Below are 22,926 nucleotides of genomic sequence, written 5' to 3'. Positions count from 1 at the left end.
CCCGAGAAATGAAGTTTAATCACGAATACACTTTTTCACGTTACTTCTTCATGTTTATCGTAAAATCCTGCCTTGAAGCACACTCTGTACAACCGAGGGTTAAATATCGTAGACCGTGGCAAGCTGAATACTGTGTCATCACATCGACACGCCGTACAGATGTCGTTTCGATCGCTGATTCGAATTTTTTTAAGGCACTAGCGCGGCATTCTGCGATCACTGAATATAATTTATACATAACAAATTTACAATTTGATGCGGAACGTTCGTTCTCACGGGATACATACGTGATTCTTTGAATCGGAAATGGTCACAATTACTACCTATAACTGAAGAGAGTTTTTTCAATTAGGCGAGAACAATAAACCTAGAAAGTACACTGTGACCGTGTCCAATTCGAGCACGCTTTACCGACAGATCACGGTTAACAAGCACGATCGATCAGTACGATAACGTTGCAACGGCCTCGGCCGCCATTATTCAGCGTCTCTGTATAATTTCCCGTCTCTCGTGTCCCCGGTGAATGCATTCGGCGAACGTGTGGCAACAATCGTTATTTCAATACTTGGCACCGCTGATGCGTGTGTAAATCAGCAACGACGTTAGGCGAGTTAGTAAAAATAAGAAAAAAAAAAAAAAGAGAAAAATTAACGCGAGCGTAATGCATTTCAGGACGATACAGTATCTCTTGACAGCGAGGTTAACGCTTCCCCGCCAAGAATAGTATAACATACGTATATATTTACGGGGATTACTTTAACACTTGGCCAGCAGGGACTTGTCAAAAATAATAGAAAAACGCGCGTGATAAAATAGTTCCTTTATAAAAATTATGAACGATTCGATCGATCAATCTGTACGTGCGATACTCGTCGCTAAACCAGTGCCTACTATATAATTGTATCTAAACGTCATTTATATACGATTTCTTTTTTACAAATCAATCTTTCCATAGTAAATTATATTATTTGATCGAAAGTAATATCCATGGCTTCTACATTGGCTACCAAAAATAACTGAAATAATAGATCTAACCTCCAATTTAGGGTTCTGGTCGGAATTTCGTGACACTGTTTTCTCCATTTCCCACTGGCTAAGCGTTAAACGACCGTGAATATAATATTTCTACGTAAGTGATATTATAAAATAGAATAATATTAACATTAATAATAATAATAATAATCAACCGTCGAAACAGCGAGCCCGACAGCTACAAAGATCCACTATAATTATACATATAAATACTATGAATAATATTAATCGCGGATATTGATACTCCATTAATAATAGTCGTGATTTTCGTTACGTATTACATGCGCTTATATACAAAATGTCGACAATAAATCGTCTTCAAAGGCAACTACGCGAGTAACTAGCACTAATAGCGTTGACTAAATGTACGCACACGTTTTGTTTTTTTTAAGGCACTACACGGTTGAACGGCGAATCAACGCCTCCCGTAACGATCCGCAAAACCTTTCGTGTGTGTATAGTCGATATGGATAGTTCAGATATGTTTGAATCGGACCCACGATGTAAAATCATTTACTCTCGGAAGCCCAAACTGTTCCCTTCGGCTTACTCAGAATCACTTTTCAAATTGAACGTAATTCACTTGTGGTCACGGTGATGTACCAAGAGATAATTTATATTACAATGTTTCTCCAATGTATAATAATGCCGAAAATTTGTACTCGAAATACTTCGTGCATATAAACAAGGTGTTTATAAAATAAGACGGTGTATCCCACTGAATCGAAATGATAATTGATATTACTTTAGCTACGCTATTTTAGGAACACCTTGTAAATTACCATAGACATAGAAAAATAAACGGCGCATCCCCCTGAAATGGGCGTCCCAAGTTTAGAAAGAAGCAGATAACTTTTGGAGGACTTAGCATCTCTTTTCAAATCTAAGTAGTGGAAGGTGAGTTTCTGAGGATATGCATTTTTAATGGTCGACTCAGTTATATTAGAAATAGATAGCAAGTCCTTCGAAAGTAACCCGTCTCTTTCTAAAGTTGGAATGTCGGCCCAGCCTGACCCGCAGTCTATATTTTTATGTCTATGTATATTACAGAAAAATTATGTGAATTTTTTTCGACGATTATTGGAACTTTTTATTGGAAGAATAGTGTCGTGGTGTGTACCAGAGGTGTGTAGAAGTGGCCAGGCCTGCCAGCTGCCGCGATACACGTGAACTACCCCCCATCCCTCCTCCTGTTTCTATCTCATCTTTCAATACCGATCGGATCACCGGTCATTTCTCCAAACTTGCCCGAAAAGACGCTTCAGAGCCTTAGACTAGATAATAAAGAAATGCACAGACAGCCGTGATACACTTAACTCGGTGCAAGCTGGGAAGAACAATGGAGGCGGATTGTATCGGCTGCTCAAGGTCGGTTAACAATGTTTCAGAATTTTTTCCTTTATTTTCACTAGAATATTCGGCATAAGGAATATTATAATAACAGGTGAATGACCTTGAGCAGTTAATATTCCCTGCCTCAAGGGCGACAGATGTGAGATTGAGAAATGGTGTCAGTACACATGAGCAGTCCACTTGGAAACTAGGTATCTTAATATCTCTCGAGTGGAACTAATGAAAAGAAAAGTATGTCAGAGAAGAATATCAGTGTATCTACAAAAGCTGTATTTGTCATATTACTAGCTACCACTGCAAGACAAAAACAGTACTTCTTTTCATTGGACTTATTGTATTGAAAAAAAAAATAATTATAAAAAGAATTTTCAGTTAAATCTCCTTTCTATCTCGTATGTTATTATCTATTCTTGGCTAATATACGTTTATTTAAACTACAACTCAACGGAAGATATTAAGGTGACCTGTTTCTAATGGACCACCCGGTGTATATAGACAGATTAATCGTTGACTTCTACCACTTAAAATCTCAGATCTTCGACACTCGTCATATCCTCAAGAACACTATCGAATTTTGATTCGCTAGATATTCAATAATCATGCGCGGGGCTGCCAAGCCTGGCAATTGCGTTGGAAATTACGAGATACTATCTTTCCAAACGTTAAAGAATTTCTACAAATATACTCCCATTCCTTGTTGCCTTAAAAAATTCTAGTTTACATTCGTTTCGTATTCATCGGTTTGCATACGTCTAAAAAAAACTACCTCACGCTTAACACTCTCACACACATACATATATTCACTAATCCGAGTGTGCACACATACAATGATAGCGACTATCAACGTTCTCTCAATGCAAATTCTTTTCTCAACTTCGATATTCGAAGCTGTCCCCGCCATGTTGGCCCAACTCTCGTCGAAAGGTGAAGCCCGCTGTCGAATAACTGACACGACCTACCAATAAATACGCCTATAAATTACAAAAAAAAAAGAAAAAGTTACAATGAAACATAGTCACCGTTATCGCAACAGACAGAAGTAACGCTCGCGTGGTAATAGCAAGCGCACGTCCCGCCATATCGACGATTTAACGATCAACCGATCGCGACGTGTCCGTTAACGGTAATCGATAATTAGCGATAGTATTTTATACTATTTAGAATAGTAATAGAAACATCGATAATAATATATAAGACAACGACAATGACAAATGAGAACGATGGTCGTGCGACGATATAACGATGAACGAATGAACAATGAAAATGATGGCTATCGTGGTATGATTAATAACGTTAATGATGTTAATCGTAAGAATTAAATCGTAATCAATAAGTTTGGAGTTAATAGTAAACATTAGCATTTTTTTTTTCGCGCAATGATAACTGATGCCACCATCGGAGGTTCTTCAGTCTTCTTTGGTTGCTGGGTAACTTGGTGAGGTTGGTGGGTACGGTAGGGCTCTGTTTTTACCGCGTACGACTTTATATGTACTCCTGTTCTTACTCCCAGAGGGCTATCGTTACTTTTCTTCTCCCCCCCTTCCCCCGGTTTATTTTTCCCGCTGAACCGAACACAAGTCATCGGTACTGTGTCGGGTCACTCGAGAATAGAGAGCGGTGGTTGGCTTCCGGTCCGTTTATCCGTTAATGAGAGCCAATTGATTAATGAACGTCTGCTTGTGGGTGCTGCGGACTCCAGAACGACTGACGGTGAATAAGAATGGCGTCTGACGGTCCACGTTCCCTTCCCCCCAACGGGGGGCTCGTGTTATTATTATTATCGTTATTATGACTTCCTGCATGAGCACCATCCTTCAGGCCCCCCCCCTCCCTCCTCTCGGGCGATCATTCTGTTTTGCTGATTACCATCTTCCGTCATTCAAAACGATCTTTCGGATCGATCAATAACGACCGTCTTTCCCTTAACAAATTCTGGGCCGTTGTAAACTTTTAGATCTCTGGAGAGAGTAGACGAATAATCGATGAACGTTGGAATTTGGAATTGTTCCAGACCACGTTTAAGTGGATATTATATCTTGGGTTGGTCTGGTTATGTCTCTAAACATTATTGCAAACAGAATGGAAGTTGACACGTGGACCACACAAAGGTTTTAGCGATCGTCGATTCAGATGTCATTGCTCGAATCGGACGAACTCATAATGTCAATCGAGATTTATGTACCCTCTTGATCAGACGGCCTAGTTAAAATTCGGCCCTCGTGTGTCATCGAATTACAGGCGGCGTAGTAGATTCGAACGATATCCCCAGTCATGCCTTGGAACCAGACGTCTCTAGAATACTCAGAATTGGACTTAGATCACGGTCATCTGTAAAACACTGGAGAAAGTATATCTTTAAATCTTCATTGGATCAATTCAGTGAAGGTCTCAGGAATCAGCATCGTCTCTTCAATTCCAAGTTACCCAATTCTTAACTCCGGTCGAACATCTACAGGCTTCAAGATATTGGTACCGTTTCTTTAATTCTGAACGTCCCAAATCCTTAATTTTCGATCTTAGCATTTCCAATCCAATACCAGAAAGTGTGTTTTATAGTGCATTTTTCTCCACTTCAAAAGTCTGCTTCTATCCGCAAACGACAGGAGGGCTTAGGACACCGGTGTCCATCCCCTTTGCTCTTCGAGTGTTCAATTTTTCAATTCTAATATTCCAATTTCTCCGTCACTCAGCCCTAAAGACCCGAGCACCGTTTCGTCCCTATCGGATTGGATCCAATTTGGAGGAACGGTGAGTCCCTTCGTCAGTCGGTTCTCCGGAGTCCGATCACCCTCGATGACTTACGACGATTATGGCCCGGGCTGGCCGCTGATCCGAGATCCACTATGAAACACGGCCCAGGAGCGTTTTCCGTGCACCAGGAGAGTTCCAAGGAGGCTGATACGGCGGATCGTCCGACCTGACTCAGCTGAGCTCGCGCGGCGTCACCGAGTGCCGGGCCGGATGATGATTGTTGTTGCGATGATGACGCCTCGCGCGACGGCATTGTACCGTGCAACAGTCGTCCACGTCCGCCACGTACTCGCCCCGTTTCATCTGATGGGCGATCGAGTTGCAAAGCGCCCGTGGACACCGTTTCCGGTCGCACTTCACCTCGCCGTTCTGCAAAAATCCAAACAGCGAACCTTGGTTTAAGACGGGACCGCCATGTTTCGTCCAGACTGATTCGATTGGTAACCAATAACAGAAAGGTTATTACCCCCCCACCCCCTCATAGTAATCCCTGTTTCTCGTAAGAGGCTTACTTCGATTTACCCTTTCAGATCTGAATTTTCTTTTAAGCGTAAAGGAAATTTGATTACACGTTTTAATTTAGGAGACTGTTTAGATGATATTTTGTTTATTTTTTTAAGATAAAGGAGACTCGAAAAATGATGACTTAAAGACCCCCTAATTCCACGTGAATTATATCATATCTTATTTTGAACAAAATCCCAGACATCGAGGGGAAAAAAATGATCGATTTGGCGTGGAATGACCCTGTTGGAAAAACAATTCAGTGCATCTGTTTATCGACGGTCGTAGAAACGGGAGGGTAAAATATTTCGCAAGGATTTCGAGTCTTCGACGCCAGAGGCGTTGCAATAGCTCTGTATCGATCTCAAGGGTAATCGAGATCTCTCGCGTATATCGAAAATGGAATAACCTTTCTCTCGGCGGGAATCGGTGGCCGCGTTCCCATTTCTGATCGTAATGGATGGACCCTTTTAATGGTCGCCGAGTCTGGGCGGAACAGGTCCGGTTAAAGGTTTTCTCCTTAAAGGTCTCGCGTCGCGGTCGTGTACGGCAGGGACGAAGCTGCGACGACGACGACGCCGCTGGACCGATTCTAACGAGCGTGCAAGAGGCAGTGTGCGGTTTTTTCGACGGAGGCCTTCGCATAGTAATGAAACCGCGAAACGAAAACGCCCCAGGGGCTTTCTTGCGCGCCTATTAAAACCCGCCGATAGCCGGCGTAACTCGTGCCACGGCGGAAGAAACGAATCGAGACTACACGACACGAGTCATCGGCCATTAGAGATTTTTTGCTGTTGCTCGCGCTACTGCGTTCGAGCTATCAAACCGCGCGTGTAATGTATATTGTCGAGAGGAGTTGTAATCGTAAGATGGGTCATCGAGGGTTTTTAAATAGTTTCGAGACGTTCTGTTTCAAGACTCAAAATCCTCGGGTTGACAGAGTTAAAAAAACAGATTGTCACTACTTGTTGCGACCCAACGCTGATAGGCGATGGTCGCAATGCTCGTCGACACGGTCACCAAACCATCATAAACAGAGATTTCTGGACAGCTGCACATCACGTGCAAAACAATCGCGGTCTTTAAGACCGTTTCTTATATTTCGGCGCTGACTCACAGGAATCCAAGTAACAATGCAAACACCTAACCCCACTTCTTCCAATTCATAGTACCATCTCTTGAACCACCTACACCAACCAAACTTCTGCATTTCCCACCAATCAAGAGTCGATCCGTTCCAGCAAGCACCTATACATTCCCTCACTCACGAGAACACATTCAACCGTCAACAGGAACACATCGATCACAACCAGTACTTAAGTGAAGTGTGTTACTAAGTTGTGTCATTCATTTAAAACATATAATACCAATCGTCATCACATCATTTTTCCAACGAGCTCCACGGGATTAATTTACCAACGAGCAGTGGTTAATTCGCGAGGTTATCGCGAGACGCCGTATCACTACTATTGCAATCCTATTGTGAGTAAAGTGACTCGTTAATCAGGTGACCTTGAACGACCTCTGCTCCGGGGCACGTCTAGAACAGGTACTGGCAAGTGTCGTTGTGCCGTGTGCCTGAGGAAAAGGACACCGGGAACCAAGGCTCGATAAGAGAAAAAGATGTGACGGTGCCCCTGAAATTTCCTGTACACGTTCATTCACAAGAAAGTCGTCCACTTCGCCATGCAACGACACTCCGGACCTCCGAGCGACTTTTGCAAGAACCGGTTCCCAACATTGTTTAAAAGGACATAAAACATTTCTGACAGTCGTTGGCATCGTTACAGAAAGTATCAGTGTTGATCGCTGATGGCAGGCGGATAATACATTGAAAGTTCAATGTCGGTCACCGGTGACCGTCGCGACGGTCTAACTCGTAATATATTTTTAGCTGTCGTACGTCGCTTCTGAAATGCCTACAAAATAATTCCTAGGGACGTAAAGTGTCAAGTAAGTGAAAGATTTTTTATACGTAAGGTACGTAAAGGTACGTTTCCACGTGAGAGTAAATCGTGACTTTTACGGTCTTTGCACTGAATGTATGACTTTTGTCGTCGTGAAAACAAGTGACATTGGTTTACATTGTCGTACAATGTCACGACAACAAATGCCATGACTTTTACTGTCATATGAAAACGGACCCTTAAGTTTCGGTTCACTCGAGATCGATACCTTGAAGTTGGTAGGCAGACGACGTGTGTTTTCTAAATCGTGTCGTCGAGAAACTTCAGGCACGAACGGAATCCCGACTGATGACGGGGGGTTAAGAGCGATCGTGTAAACCGGAAATTGTCGCGCACGCTCGCATAAAGTGCCGTGACCATCCTGCTGCTACTAGTTTCTCGACGGTACGTGTCCAATGAAAGCCACTTTATGTCTACGCGACACCAGCCGGTGATCCATTATTATTATCGGCTCGAGCTTTCTTCTGGTCGCGTTTCCGTCGTACCTCATTTAACACTTCAACTATACCGGATAAGGGTTTGATCGAATATTCAGAGAAAGACATTTCAACTCAAAGAATGAAGTGCTCTAACCAATACATCAATCAGTACTTTTCTTTGAATAAATAGTTTTTTTTCAAGCAGATTTGAATTAGACTTATTGGACGAATTTTGGGTAGAAATCAATATGGCGTCAAACTAACCTGTAAAGTACAGTAAAAATATTTGGTGTTACATATGCATAGCTTCTGAACCGGGAGATTTCTAAACTTAAACGTGTACTTTTAGATTCCACTCGTTAAACTATTAGGAAATACAAAAAGAGGTCAATATTGTTTGGTCTGACAAAGTAAAGTTCAGCCCAGCAGTGAAACTCGACCCTTTTTTTTCCATTGATCGTAAACGACTGGAATGACCTCGTCGTTGCAACTTGATCATGGAAATATCCGCATTGTCGCGGATTAATTCGGAAAAAACAGCAGCAGTCAAACGAGGACTTGTTCACCGCGACGGACAGTTTTATGTTGGATAATAAAAAGAAGATGTGAAGTGTCAGTATTAAATTTCATTGGAATTTTTTTACTTCTCTTTTCCGTTACACTCGGTTGCATTTACTACGGATCGATAAAACCCACAGTCCACTTATTACTTATTGTTCGAATAATTTTTGCCCGATTTAATATTCGTTAATTTACGATTCAAGCGGCAAGACCTTTTTAATCATGCGTTTGAATAATGGCTGTTCGAATGTTATTCTATATTATTTCGCTCGTGATATCGATTTTGATAATTGAAAATCGTAACCGTAACCGGGTTTATTTATTGTTTTTTATTATTTTATTAACTGCGGAATATACGATCAGGTACGACCTAGTTATAATCCATACACACGCCGGAAGTCGATGAATGATCGTCATCGAACAAGAATCGTTACCGGAAATTGTATATCAATCACTGACATGTTCAAGGTGCAACTTATGCGACTGCAACCCATTCCGTCTCCGCCTCCTCTCTCTGTATTACCCACAAAATTACAAGTTGCCTCTTTACTACCCAGAAGCACTTGCAACCTGCGCCACTGGAAGTCGTATAAATTTTCCGACGACCACAAAATACGTTAATATCCCCGCCTACTGTTATTTATTGCCCCGACGCTTTAAATAACCTGTTCACTAAAAGCTGCGTGTATTGGTTGTATACAAGGTTTCGAACCACCGCGATTTCGAGTAACCCCCATCTGCAACTCAAATCTGCATCTGTACAAACTTCTTATAAAAAACAGTTAAATGATTAAAGAAGTCTTCTATCAACTTCCGGTCGAGGTTTCGAATCACTCGGGCAAAAAAAAAAAAAGTAAATGGCTGCCTGGATTAACCGGTGGCCTAAATAAGCGGAATTTATTGTATTTTATATTAGAATTTTTGCATCAACAAAGTATTAGATAATATGGCACAATGGGCCAGACCGAATGTAATACCGTGTGGTTGTGCGTGTAATCTTCGAATCTTGAAAAGGTAAATTAAAAATGAAGAAAATAAAATAACTGAAACGTCCTCTCAGATCTCCTCAACACCCACCGGTGGGTGGTAGAGCCAACGTTGGGAGTCTAATTGCTTTAAGCAGTGTAACTAAACGCGAAATATAGTTAAACAAAAAATTATAAAAGGCTTTCCGAGCACCAGCGATTCTCTCACCTTGCACCTGCACTTGACGCACTTCATTTCGCCGTGCGAGTGGACCCGTGGATGCCACTCCATCCCGTTCTCGTACGGTCCGCCCAGGGGGTTCTTGCAGCCCCCGGAGGCTAGTATCTCCTCGGCGGTGCGTTTGGTCGACGGCGCGGCTTGGTCACGCGGCAAACGCGACGTGTCGCCGGGTACGCCGGTGTTCAAGGTACTAGGCGTCGTCGCTGGGCACTGTCTGCAGCAGGCCTTCTTGCTCGGCCTAAACGCCAGTTTCTCGTCGCAATCCAACGGCGGGCAGTGTACCCGCGGACACTTCACCTCCAGCGTGATCGGCTGCGTGATAAATGGGGATCGTTATTGCAAAATTCACTTCCTCGAATAAAGGTGTAACAATTGATACAGAGTGTTTTTGTAAAGGTTCTCCCCGATTTCAGTAGTTTCTTGGGCCATAGACTGCGGACGTTTATGGAAAATCATAATGTCAGATACAGTGAACTCTTGTTATATTGCCGCGGTCGGGGTGGTAGCAAAGCTAAATTCTCGCGCGGCTGGGTGCTGTGAACTTGCCAAACAGTGATGAAACGTTACAAATTTCGAGCCACTCGAGCTACGAATGTCGACCAATTGAAATCTTCGATACGTCGACATTCGATACCCCCACCACCTCGAGTCACTTGGTCGATATTCACGGCACTCGAGCGGCTTGAAGTTTGGAACGTGTCATCGCTGTTTGGCAAGTTAACAGCACGCAGCGGCTCGAGAGTTTGGAGTTTGTAACGTTATCAGACTGTTTGGAAGCAATCTTCAGTTCGAAGATTGTCATGGATTGAACTCGGCCTGAATTGTTTCCTTGAACTCCTCCGTCAGATGTTTAAACTAAACATGTTGAAACAGTCTGTTCGCCAACACATCACTACATACACGTATACTTACGGTTCATTAGGACACTTGCCAAATGTGAGATAACCTTGAAGAACCATTAACGAATTACTGCTGATATTGAATGCATAGACTTTAGAGAATGTTAAATCGTGTACTATGTACAGGGTGTCTGATTGTGAATATTTAAATGATTAAATTATGAGGAAATTACCAATGATGGTCACTAAAGTAACTGCAAGAATAATGTTTTCTCTTGTTTAAAAATTCGAAGATATCCCATTCAATCTTTCTGATCTACGCAACCATCCCTTGAGTCATTTTTCCCTATGTTCAGTTTAAATGTTGATCACCATTGAATAGCACCATGTACGTACAGGCTAATTATATTTCAATCAATTTAGGTTCGCGTAACTTTGTTATCGTTCATTAGCGTAATATCCTTGTTCCGTAGTATACAGGGTGAAACAAAAAAAAGGGTTTATAACTTCTGAGGTAGATAGTACTTGCCAAACAATGAAACAAAAGTCCTAACAAAAACTAATAGGAATCGTAGAAAACCTTATGTAACTAGAAAAAGAAGAAATTGTAAGCTAATCCATTGTTCACATTGTATATATATACAGTTTCTAAAAATCCAGCAGGGTGAAAATGGTTCACTACAGAGTCCACAACATACCGAACGAAATTCCGGTTCCAGTTTTTGCTGAAACAAGCGTCACCAGTTTCAATTCGACATAATCAACGTGCAATGAAACAAAAAGGAAAGATACTCAAAACGATTGAGCCCGAGTGCTACACGCTCGAGGATTAAATCGCAATTCGTCAGCGCGTTCAAGACACGTATCGAATGGGACACGCTTTAATGCCCCCGGCTCCGGTCGTTCCGGTCGAGGGTGATTTAAGTGACAAGCAACGGATCAAAACCGATCGCCTTATCTCAAATAACGAGCGTATTGACTTGTTGCAGCCGGGTTACAGACAACGGCCTCAAAACAATTTACTAATATCTGTTTAGAAAGGCCTGTCACCGATCGTTCGGGCCGCTTCATGACTCGGCAGAGAGCAACCGCATTCTTCTGGCGCAATGAGAAAGCGCGCGCGCCACGGCTGAATTCTTTTTTCCGCCCGTTGTGCTAGTGGTTCGCCTTATATCGTCGACCTCTTAAGCTGCGTCTACACTATACGCTGTAACAAGTTATACAGGTTGTCCCAAAAAGATTGGACAATCCGTAACACGCATATTCTCCATGCAAATGTACATCGAAGAGTCCTCTATCGTTTTGTATCGTCCAGCATTATAATGTCTGTCGCCGGGGATCACATGTTCCAGGTTGGTTCGAGGGTTTAACAGGATCTTAGTTCACGAACTTACGTCACAAGTGCAGACTGCACACGTGTCGAATCCTACAGGCGGTAGATAAGGATGCCAAGACGCTCCCGCCAGATGAAACTGGCTAGCCAGGGTACAGCCTCTCGTTATGGAGCTAACGTTCTTCCCCGTCGCGTTCATGTTGATTCCTGGACCTGAAGGCAGAGGAGACATTACATATTTCACAATAATATCCTCCATAACAATAGCAGAAAACTGGACATGTCGCTATACATGATAAACAAAATTTCATTAATCTATCTATAAAGACACCCTAAGAACTAGAACAGATTTCACGAGCTATGTTTTTATTTAGGCCGCTAGGACTCATTGGTGCACAAAACAAAAAAGAGGGGAGTTCAAGCTTCCCCGTGTTCCTCTTTGTTTCTCAGAATCAGTCTTTACCGATTACTCGAAAGGGCCCACAGAGACGACAGGGGGTCTTTTCTGCTAAATCTCGTTAACACCGCAAGTCCGCCACCGACGGGGGGGGGGGGGGGGTCGTTTCACGGTGAACGACACAGATTCGCGGGAACGGCGCCGGTAGTATCAGGGCGAACAATCTTCCGGGAAACCGGTGGCAAGACACACATGCGTTTATCTAAAATTAATTCCGCCGACTTGCACCCGGTCTGCCTCCGGCGCAAGGACAAGCCCCCACCACCCGCCCATTCCTCCGTAACCATGGACAAATAACGCGACAAATAGAACCGGACGAACGGAACACCGAGACGGGGGACCCAAGCTGCGGGGATTTAATTATATACAGCTAAACGTCAATGCTCTGGCCAGATACGATCTGAAGAAAATGACGGATCAGCGACTAGGGGCCCGTAACGCTTAATTCGATTCCGCTCGATGGACGTTTTTCCACCGGTACCAGACCCCCGCCGCCGCTGACGCCGCCACCGGACCGGGTAATACGTCTCTATCATTCGAACAGGTCGGATGGAAACCGCTACTACTTGATTTGTCTGGCCGATTAGGTCGGGGCAATGAGACTTGCAAATGATCCCTTGTCGGGCTAGTATGTCCGGAGGTGAGTCACGCGAACCACGGGCAAGATTGTTGTGTATTTTCTAGATGCGTACGAAGAGGAAAAACAAGATGGCGGGCGGAGAGGAAAAACAAGATGGGGTCATTCCACGGGAAATCGGAAATGTTGTTGGAGTAACCATTTCGGATTTTGTTGACACTTGCAGCTGTGTAAAATAGAGTGTCAACAGTGACACTTCAATAAATCATAATTGTCGAACTAACAAACTGATCAAAATTAGGTTTGCGGGTGCTTATAGTGGAGACATAATAAGAGTACCCAATAAAAATGATTTCAGTTCAAAAATAAATTTTTCAACCGTTTATTTTGCAATTGTTCTAAATAAATAAATAAATTATTAATAATTTCATTCCAAACGTTTATACAGCAGAAAGAGCCATTAAATTTTCATTCGAAGCTAAACAGGAAAATAGGAAAATACACATTAACCTTCAAAGGGTAGTTTCGCCAAGAAAAAAATCGAATATAAGCAAAAACGACAAATTGCCATATGCTTTTATCAAGGCCCCCTAGAAACCTACGAAGTTTACAAAGAAATGGAGATTTTCAGGGTATCGAAGTGGTTAGTTTTACATGTCAATCGAATGAGAACAATGTAAGGTAACGCCTAAGAAACATAGTCGTGTAATTTAAACGGGCTGTAGATAGGCGTGGTTAATTCTACGCGATTACTTTCATGCAATGTGTCACGGGTAATCGGATTTAATATCGGCCGCGCGGACGTACACTGTGCGGCCGTTCCCTTAATTCCCCCCGGTTCTCCTGGTCTCTCGGTGTAGGCTCTTGCGCTTATCGAAACAACATCGTCAAAAAGGGAGGATAATTAATCCGACGGTCGCCGGCGCGCGCGTTATCCCATGTGTTACAACGACTCCAGAACCCGACAACATGTCGTTGGTGCCTCGATGATGTTACTTCGAGGCTTTGAAAGATTCCCATGCAGAATCTAACAAAATCTGTGAAACCTGTTGCTACACGTAGGCGTCGCGACCGTAGGTGAAACTCTGTGGTGAAGAGAAGTCTACTTTCACGCACGACACTTTAGGAAATAAACGAACAATTTATCCTGTCCACGCCTCTTGATCAGCTTTCAATTTTTCCGTTTCTTTACGACGGACCTGGGAAGAGATAGAAGCCTGCTCTGAGAAAGCATGGAACTCGAATCTAAATTCTGCGAAGTAGGCGAGCATGGACCAGCCGAATTGTGTGATAACATTTTCACGAAAGTGTTTATGATTCACTTTATATTCTGCTTCTCAAAAGTATATCGTAAGTTGGGCGGGTCGAGAGACAGATGGGCGTGCCGAAGCTAGTAAAGGGGCAGTCGAAGAAATACGGTATTAGAATATGTCAGACGCTTATCTGCAATCCAGATTTCACGCATCATTTCCCCCAGGATCATCAGTATGAGATCATCCGTTGCGAATTGTTTTGAAAAGACGATTATACCTGAGCATATAGGGCAACAGTGTCCGGCAGGGGCCTTCAGTTGCTTCGCCTGAGGACAAGTGAGTGCTGGACACGGGACCGGGTCGCACTGCGCCAGACCCCGGTAGCAATGGCACATTGAACAAGGGTCGCTGTTTGACGTCCACTGGGTGCCCTCCTCGTAGAACCTGGTCTCATGGTAGCAAGCTCCGGTCTCGATATCCGACCTAGGCGGATGAAGGTTATACGCAACCACCGAGGCCACGTCGTTGTCCGCGTAGTGGGGCAGACAGCTCATTGGCGCCCTGGCTTTGAACGGTGCCTTCAAGATCCTGTCCGACTGCTTATCGGTTACTTCGAGAAATCCAATACCAGACTCGATTCTATAGAGCTCGACAGGCGATAGCCCGGTGACAGAACCCTCGAGAACGTAACCGGTGAACTCCTCCAGTAGTCTTCTAGCGACCGGCGCCCCCTGGGCCAGAAGCGGCATCGTCTCCAAGTAAAGCTGGAACGTACGCGGCTCGTGATTGTTCGACGCAGAAGAGGTCTGCGGGAATCCAGCGATCTCGAGCTCGTAGTGCAACGAACAGTCCAGATCCACCGCGGTCCAAACCAACCCAACCGGCCCAGGATGAACAGGCTCCTGGGAGAGTCTTCTGAGCAAAACAGGCGCGGTGGTGTCCCGTGCGTCAGCGACTGGTCTCTGGAGCAATCTGCCGCGCAACATCGATCCAACATGCGAGGCCGCGACCACCGATAATTCTCCGTTGAACAACGGTTCCAGCAACCTCGGACCTGGACGGTCCAAGGACCCATTGGCTAGACCGTCCACCAATGACGGGGTCAGATCCTCTAACTCCGTTCGACGTTTCCCACCCTCGTCGACTAGAGTCACCAAAGGACTCTCCTCTTCTAGGCCTATCAGCTGGACACCGTAACGAAGGGAACCAGCACGGTCCAGGAACGCCCAGGCGATTCCAGACGCGGCGGATGGAGTCTCCGACTGTAGCAACGTTTGGTACATGTCGCAGGTAGCTCTGGGTCCTACCACACCGGCTAGTCTAAGCGCCTGTGGGTCTTTCCGAGACATTATACTGATGGATAATTTCCCTCTGGTCAGTAGACGTAGATCTGCCCCCGACAAAGCGCTTCGAACCTCCCCGAAATTCAGCTCGTTCGATGGCTTTTTCACCACTATCTCTTCACGCAGGACTACATAGTCCTTCTCCGTGTGTTCTAACTGGACGATCAGAGGCACTTCGGACACGTCGTTCGGCAGAAATACACCGTTGAAGACCAACGACACGTGGATCGAAGGAGCTGACGCGGATGACGCTGAGACTATGGCCGTTGCACCAGCCCCAGACATCAGGGAACGATCCACTCCCATGGTTGGTTCCAGTAGCGAGGAGAATTGCTCCGTGGACAGGGCACGATATCGTGACAATTGTCCCGTCAGTGTGGCCGATGGCTCCCATATGAAGGAGACGTGAAGACGTTCCTCGCGTAGCAGCTTCCTGTAATCCCGTGGAACTCGTCTCCAGACACCGCAGAGCTTCCCAGTCGCGTTCTGGTAGACACCGCCGATAGGATCGATAGTTTGTTCCTCGAGGATGCTACCGGAACCGTCCACGAACTGTATGCTGCGCGGACGGGGCGTTGATGTCGATAGGTAGAACGCGTAGTAGAGGTTCTTCCGGTGGAAGGTGAAACGACCGGTGGCTATATAGTTATAGGCACTGTTGTACATGGATGTCGGGCTGGGCTCGTCGCGGCGCAACGCTTGAGACGTACGACCGGTTATGAGGGTCCCGAAATCTGGAATCAATGAAACTTCGTTAGGTGTTGATCCTTGGAGAGTGGGTTTAACAGCAGATTCTACCGTATAAAATTGCCGTTTCTATAGGTCAATAATAGATGTCAAAAATTTGTTATTGATGCTTGGATTTGTTATATGATCTGTATTCCTCGGAGAGATGTTAAAAAAAATTATTTATTTATCTGTTGAGTTATCGACTATTCGAATATCGGCAATTTCACGCGGTACAACCCTAATAATATTCGTTGAGTTGGACAATTACGTTTCAGGCTTCGTTCTTCTTCTTCGGAGGTCAGTTGTGCTGGTAGGTCTTGTACTATGTCCGTACCTGAAACAGACAAAATGATCCGAGTTATGTTCCATTCTTAAGAGTAGAGGCAGTATTTTCATTTATCTGGTTTGGTTTTATAACCCTCAGACGACGTCGATAATTTCATTCGATAAATTCAGCGAAACATGGTTTAAATATTATTCAGACTTATAACAAAAATAATTCCCTCTTCTGTAACTTGTAAATTTTCCGTACGATGTTCAAAGCTTCATATGGAATAGTTTTATACGTTTGTCGTCGAAATTTTCATTCTTGGGGACATACGATAGATGTCGGACTTCTGTGGAGGGGTTGCAAAGCAGGACACATCACGAGTCACGAGTCGTGATTCACGATATATTTGTGTGTGAAGTAAATGATAGATACGCGCTGTCATTCACACATTTCACCCACCACTGCTCGTTGCCTGCCAGTGAATTTGGCGTGCGCTGAGTTGCCCATCACTGAGTCGTAGACTAAAACACGCTCGACAGCGTACACCCCGAAGAGCCCAGCGCAGCGAACGAGCATCGCCGCAAGAAAAATCGCTTTATAGCTCGTAAATCGGTCGTAGACGGCGCACACGCCACCGACGATTACTCCCCTCCGGCGAGAAACTTCTCGTTAAACTTCCGTCCCTTAAGCGGCGCTGATATACGCCGAAGGTTGTTACGCGACGTCGGCCATCGAACCTCTTGCCACTGAAATGATCGAACCCGAGGCATCGAAGCTACAAACGAGGAGACAAGATTCTTTCTGCACACGATTCCAATAAATCCATCCTGCATACACATACAGTGACACTAGATGTCCCGTCCGTCGAGAGGTCGAACGATTCAATATGACGGAGCACAGTATTGAAAAAATCCAAATAATCGGAAATAATTCTGGAAATGGGCGTTTAGCGGTGTGTTCGATTTTTAGCGATTATTGTGGGCCACTTGTGAATTGAAAATGAAAGGCCTAAATTTTATGATTTTTTAATGTAGAATGAACCAAAGTTTCAACTCTTTTATAGTTGTCCAGAGAACAGGATAAATCGAATGAAAATTGCGGCTCCTTAAATGTCTTTTTTTTATGTAGTAATGGCTAACAACAATTTATCGTTGGAACGACTCTTCTCCATCCGAATCATTTTTTGTTTGACTAATTCTCTGGTCTGCTGTAAGTTGGAAGTGAGTGAACAGAGAAGAGAAAGGAGGACGGGGGTATAACCATTCAACCGCGATGCGTGTAAGGCCCATAAAGAATGGTAGGAAAAGAGGCGGTTGGCGCCAACCACCGCTACTACCTCGAATGTTGCCTTTATCGCGGCATACCGCAACGGTCCAGCTGCGCGGACACGTTAATTGGTGGTTCACCGCGGTACGGGCCAATGACAAGAGGTCTGAAATATACCCGCGATGTCGCTTCACCTTTCTGACCCCGTCGTCTTGGCCATCCAACCTTGCGTTTACGAACAAAACTGTTTTAGAGAGATATTTCTACCGCGAGGTAGGAAAAAAAAAATCGATTCTCGTATTTCCTCACTTTTTCCGAGAATTCTAACCTCTCGTAACATTCTCCCGTAGGTACTGCAATATCAAAAATAAAAACAACGATAATTCGAATTTTAAATGTTTAACACAAGCATGGGTTAATATTCTAGGATTTATTTAGCTGTATATTCTTTTATTGCGTTCGGTTGTACGACTATGAATGTCGAAATGTGAATTCCTCTGGCAGTCATGTTTTCAAGATGGCGGACATGGTATGCCTGGAACCTCCGAATCACCTGACTTTTTTCTTGTATAAGAATGAAAGAAAGTACCTTTCTTGGTGTTTCGAGGCTCGAAAAAAACGGTAAAAATTCGAGTATCTTCTCTCGATGGTTAAATACATCGGAGAATCGATGTGAAATTGAAAACTTCCATTTTAAGTGGTGTCATAACACGGTAGCTTTCTTTCTCTTCTAATCGAAATAGGAACAAGTATTTTTTAAGCAAAGATCGATCTGTTGCGTGTGAACTTTGCGCTGAACGTGGTTATGAAACATTCTATACGCAAACAGAAGGAGGTCTAATTTTAGCACGGTAATCGAGATAAGTTGACGTAAATATCAGGGAGAATTCTATTTTCATATTCCGTTAATTATAAACGGACTCGTCGTCGCGGTGCGTGATTTATGCATAATTCTGTTTGTTACATCACCAACTACTACAGGACAGACGGAACGATGAATATAGATCGAATACCATGTGCGATCCATCGATCGAAATTGCCGTTGATCTCCCAGCCCCGGGGTATCGGAAAGCCATGTGGCCCGTGGCGCCTCGTTTCTGTATATTCCACGCGTTTCACCGTCGAGCAAGATGCCGAAAAGGCTGCACTTTTCGATCGATTACGTCACTTTCCATACACACACGCGCGGCGATCTATGTTCGTGATTATTATCCTATTGGCAGAGATCACTAGAGAAATCGATGGCGCGTCCTGTACTGGCCAGACGAAAATAGAAACTTCGACGGAACCATATTAATCTTTCGAAGCCAATAAACTCAGACGATATCGAACTGTTTTATAGTTACACAATAATCCACTGTTTTTCCTACTTAAGAGGTTACATACCTTTGAGCCGTTAAATAAGAGGGAAACCTAAACAATTTTTTTGTATCTGCAGAATTAATGTTTATTAAAAATTCACCATACAATCTTATTATATGTTATTTCCTCAGTAATTTCCGAAAAATTGAGCTATATATCAATCAACGGAAGAAAATGGCTGTCATTTAAATGCGTTTTACTCGAAATGCAAGTTTTCAAAGTTTACGTAAGAGATATAATAGAACCAAATCGGTGCACGAGCATCCGATCGAAAGGCAAAAGTAAGATATCGCTTTCAAACTGAAACACGAATCTATTCGACTCTGTCCATATCCTTTTTCCACAAGGACAGACGGTTTTTTTGCGATCCTCGAATAACAACGAATGCAAATTCCACGGACATCGGATTTTCGTGTAAACGGGGGTTATAGGGTATAGATTCGCGATTTTACGACAAGTAGACGCGGCTAGACAGAGGCGGTTTTAAAGGCGTTCACCGGTCGTAACGGCGACACCTTGCACGGTTACCGTTCCGGCCGAAGGACGATCGTTATTCAGGATTAAGGATGTCCGGTGATAACGGCGCCAAAATCTTCGTCGGCCGCCTAACGAGCTACACACCTTTTACGCCGTTCTCCAACTGGTGGGAGACACCTTGCTTTCTTTTCGACGCATGCTCGTAACCGTTTTATTGGCTGTAACCGATGATTAATCCGGTGTTTCTCATCGGATTCGTATATTTTATCTCCTAAACAAATGTCACGATCGTATCCTAAAAACAGGGATTAAACATCGAGCCAAGGCACCTCGATTAACGGATAATGGAACACTGCTGGTGCTACCGATGCCATAAAAGTCACGAGAAAAAACTACTAATATTGTTTTTTGAATATTCTTTCACATACGCAATTTTGCCGGACAATACGATAATTGGCCCTATTATAAAAATCACTGGAATATAAAAATCATTTCCCGAAACAGCAGTCTTACTGAACTAGATCTTCGTTAAATTAGAATTTATTTTTATAAATATATATATTATTATTTCGGACCACCAAGTGCACCTCAACTCGGCGAAAACAAAGCGCGTCGTTGCATGAGGACGCGGCGTAACGCGACTCGGCGACGGTTTTGATTATCGCAAATAAATCGCGACCGTTCGTTTCGTTCGGCGGCTAGGTAACAGTGATGAGAAAGTTGCACCAGCAAATAAGTAACGGGTTATATGTACATATGTAAATCCTTCTTATCGAAGCCACGGCGCTAACATACACACGTTACATATTAAACGCGTCTATTTCGCTGGATTATTCGCGCGTCGGAACGGTTTCGATCGGAATCCGGTACAGTTATCGGGGGATTTTTAATCGGTCCCGCGACACCGGTAAGGCGCGTATCCACTTGTTGCGTATCCTCGTATCGTATCACTGTTCTGTATCAATATGGAAGGGCAACCGTTGCATCGTTTCGTGTGAAACTGTATGGTTAATACGATACGAGGATACGCGACAAATTGATATGGGACAAATGGATACGCACCTGTACATATACACTCTCTGGCCAAATAATTAGGGCCATCCATAATTTCCCAATTTTTGTCGCCGTAATCGTAGAATTAAGAAGCTAGAATGTAGATATTTTAATAATACGTTTCCATTAAGACCGTTTCGATTTTCTCACACTCCTGACATTTTGCAGCTGTTTTTAGGCGAATATATTAATAACTTGAGGCAATTGTGTCTTTCGTGGCGTATATACAGGGTGTCCTAAGTGTACCTTTCAATATTTCAACTAAAAACTAAGAATTCCCGTAACCGTATCTCTCTTGTCAAGGGTTCACAAACTCATAGGGTGTCCTAAGTATACGTTTCAATACTTCAACAAAAAACTTAGAATTTCCGTAAAAAAATCTCAATTCGTAAGCTTTCCCGTGTTCGATGTAAATTTCAACAAATCCAAACTGTTTTCTCCTATATATACAAGGTGTCCCAAGTCTACTTCTCAATATTTCCAAAAACATCAAACAATCCCGTAACACAACACGTCCGTCTTCCAATCCATCTGGCTCCCGGCATGCGTTTCGGCCAAACCGTTAACCTATCGGCTACAGCCGAAGCGATCGTGTCGGTTCTGGATTGGAAGAATAATGGCTCGCAACGATATCTCCCTCCTACGCCTCCCCCTGACCGACCTTCCAACCCTCCCTCCCTCTAACCGTATTTCTCCTCGTCTATTCTCATTCCCGGGCGCGCGCGCTTTATGCCCGATCATTACGTATGCTAATATTTACATTTAGATTGCACGGCTTAATCGAAGTGACGCCATGCGGTAATATAGCCGGCGCCATGGCGCTAAACCGTGGCGCCTGACCTATCTCTCTCTCTCTCTCTCTCTTTCTCCTTTATCAGCGAACGTTCCGTTTTTCTTTTTTTTTTCTCTCGCTCTTTCTCTCTCACGTTGAACCCCCGCCGGTTAATTCGGTCTATCCCACGGGTCGTTATACTGTCGCTTATCTGCACCGGCGGCGTTGTCCCGCGGCGACGACGCGCACGGGGTTGGGCTCACCGCTCCAGGCGACGAGAACTCTCTCGAAATCGGTTCCCCATCTCGACCACCGGATAGATCGGTGAACTTTGCGTGACCCAGCGGGCGACCTCTGGCTGACTCCCATTATTTCGCAAAACCGTTGATCTCGTTTTGGTTGTCGATCGTCGAATGGTACGCGAGCAAATTTCCACTAGGGGAAATAGTGGCGTAAGAGAAAGGTCTCCTACCACTTGGTAAATTTATTTCAAGCACCGAAATAAATGTTGAATTGAATGTTAATTTGACATACATGTCAGTAATTCCCAATACCAACACTACTTTTGCCCCTTGCGGAAGCCGAGCTTGCACGCCAGTGTTCACTCCTTTTACCATTTAGTCTTGGGAGTTACTGAAATTTATACTAAATTAATATTCGGTTTAACATTTATTCAAAACCAATAAAATCGTATTTTTCGTTTTCCATTTTCCAGATTCGATACCTGCGGTCCTGTGGTCGGGTCATCGACGACCCGTCGATGAAAACGATTAAGACTTCGAATGTTGGGAATATAATTTCCACGAGTCAGAATAGACCTAGGCACCGGCGTCTTTCGGTTAATAAGCAACACATACGGCGCAGCAGTAATCTAACTGTCCTTCCAGCGTTTAAACGCTTCTAATTATGAGCGTGGAAATCAAAGTTCATAGCTGGAATGTGTAACAAGTCTGGTGGACCGTATCGATACGCTAAATATTTATGAGATTCTAGCTTGGCTGTTCGGTTGCTAATCTTCATAGGAAACGCGACCGTCTCCGTGGTTGCGATATACAATATATTCAACTACGCGTGAGTATTCATATACAGGGTGAGTTGATAAGAACTACTATCTAAAATAACTCATTGCTAGACTGCGGATTTTTATGCAAAATAACATTTCCTAAAATGATTTCTAAAGATAAGACCAAAGAGTACGAATTTCCTTTTTCTTAAAAATATCTGGTTACATAACGGAGACCTGAATCAAGCAACGCTCGGCTACACGGTGTCCCGATAATCGAGATCCCACTATGTTATTTCCTGCCTACGGTATCTCGATGACACTCGATACAGAGATATCGACGATCGCCTGTGTTCCCATATTGCCGTTAACGAAGCAAAAAAAAAAACCGTCTCGAT

At 43.8% G+C, this 22,926-nt stretch overlaps 1 protein-coding gene across 1 annotated transcript in view; it reads right to left on the bottom strand.

Moving 5' to 3' along the window:
• Nucleotides 1-5,307: 5,307 nt before the first annotated feature.
• LOC107193284 (dorsal-ventral patterning protein Sog) overlaps nt 5,308-22,926 on the bottom strand; it is a 70,673-nt gene continuing 53,054 nt past the window's right edge. The window contains exons 4-8 of the mRNA XM_015582689.1: nt 16,593-16,658; nt 14,530-16,329; nt 12,027-12,178; nt 9,782-10,105; nt 5,308-5,505 (exon numbers count right to left, since the gene is read on the bottom strand). Coding sequence (XP_015438175.1) covers nt 5,308-5,505; nt 9,782-10,105; nt 12,027-12,178; nt 14,530-16,329; nt 16,593-16,658 — 2,540 coding nt within the window. The remainder of the gene's footprint in view (nt 5,506-9,781; nt 10,106-12,026; nt 12,179-14,529; nt 16,330-16,592; nt 16,659-22,926) is intronic.

Source organism: Dufourea novaeangliae, unplaced genomic scaffold (assembly GCF_001272555.1).
Source record: "Dufourea novaeangliae isolate 0120121106 unplaced genomic scaffold, ASM127255v1 scaffold7, whole genome shotgun sequence".
Taxonomy (NCBI): Eukaryota; Metazoa; Arthropoda; class Insecta; order Hymenoptera; family Halictidae; genus Dufourea; species Dufourea novaeangliae.
The sequence above is the reverse complement of the archived record's forward strand: the minus strand, read 5'-3'. Positions and strand labels throughout refer to the sequence as shown.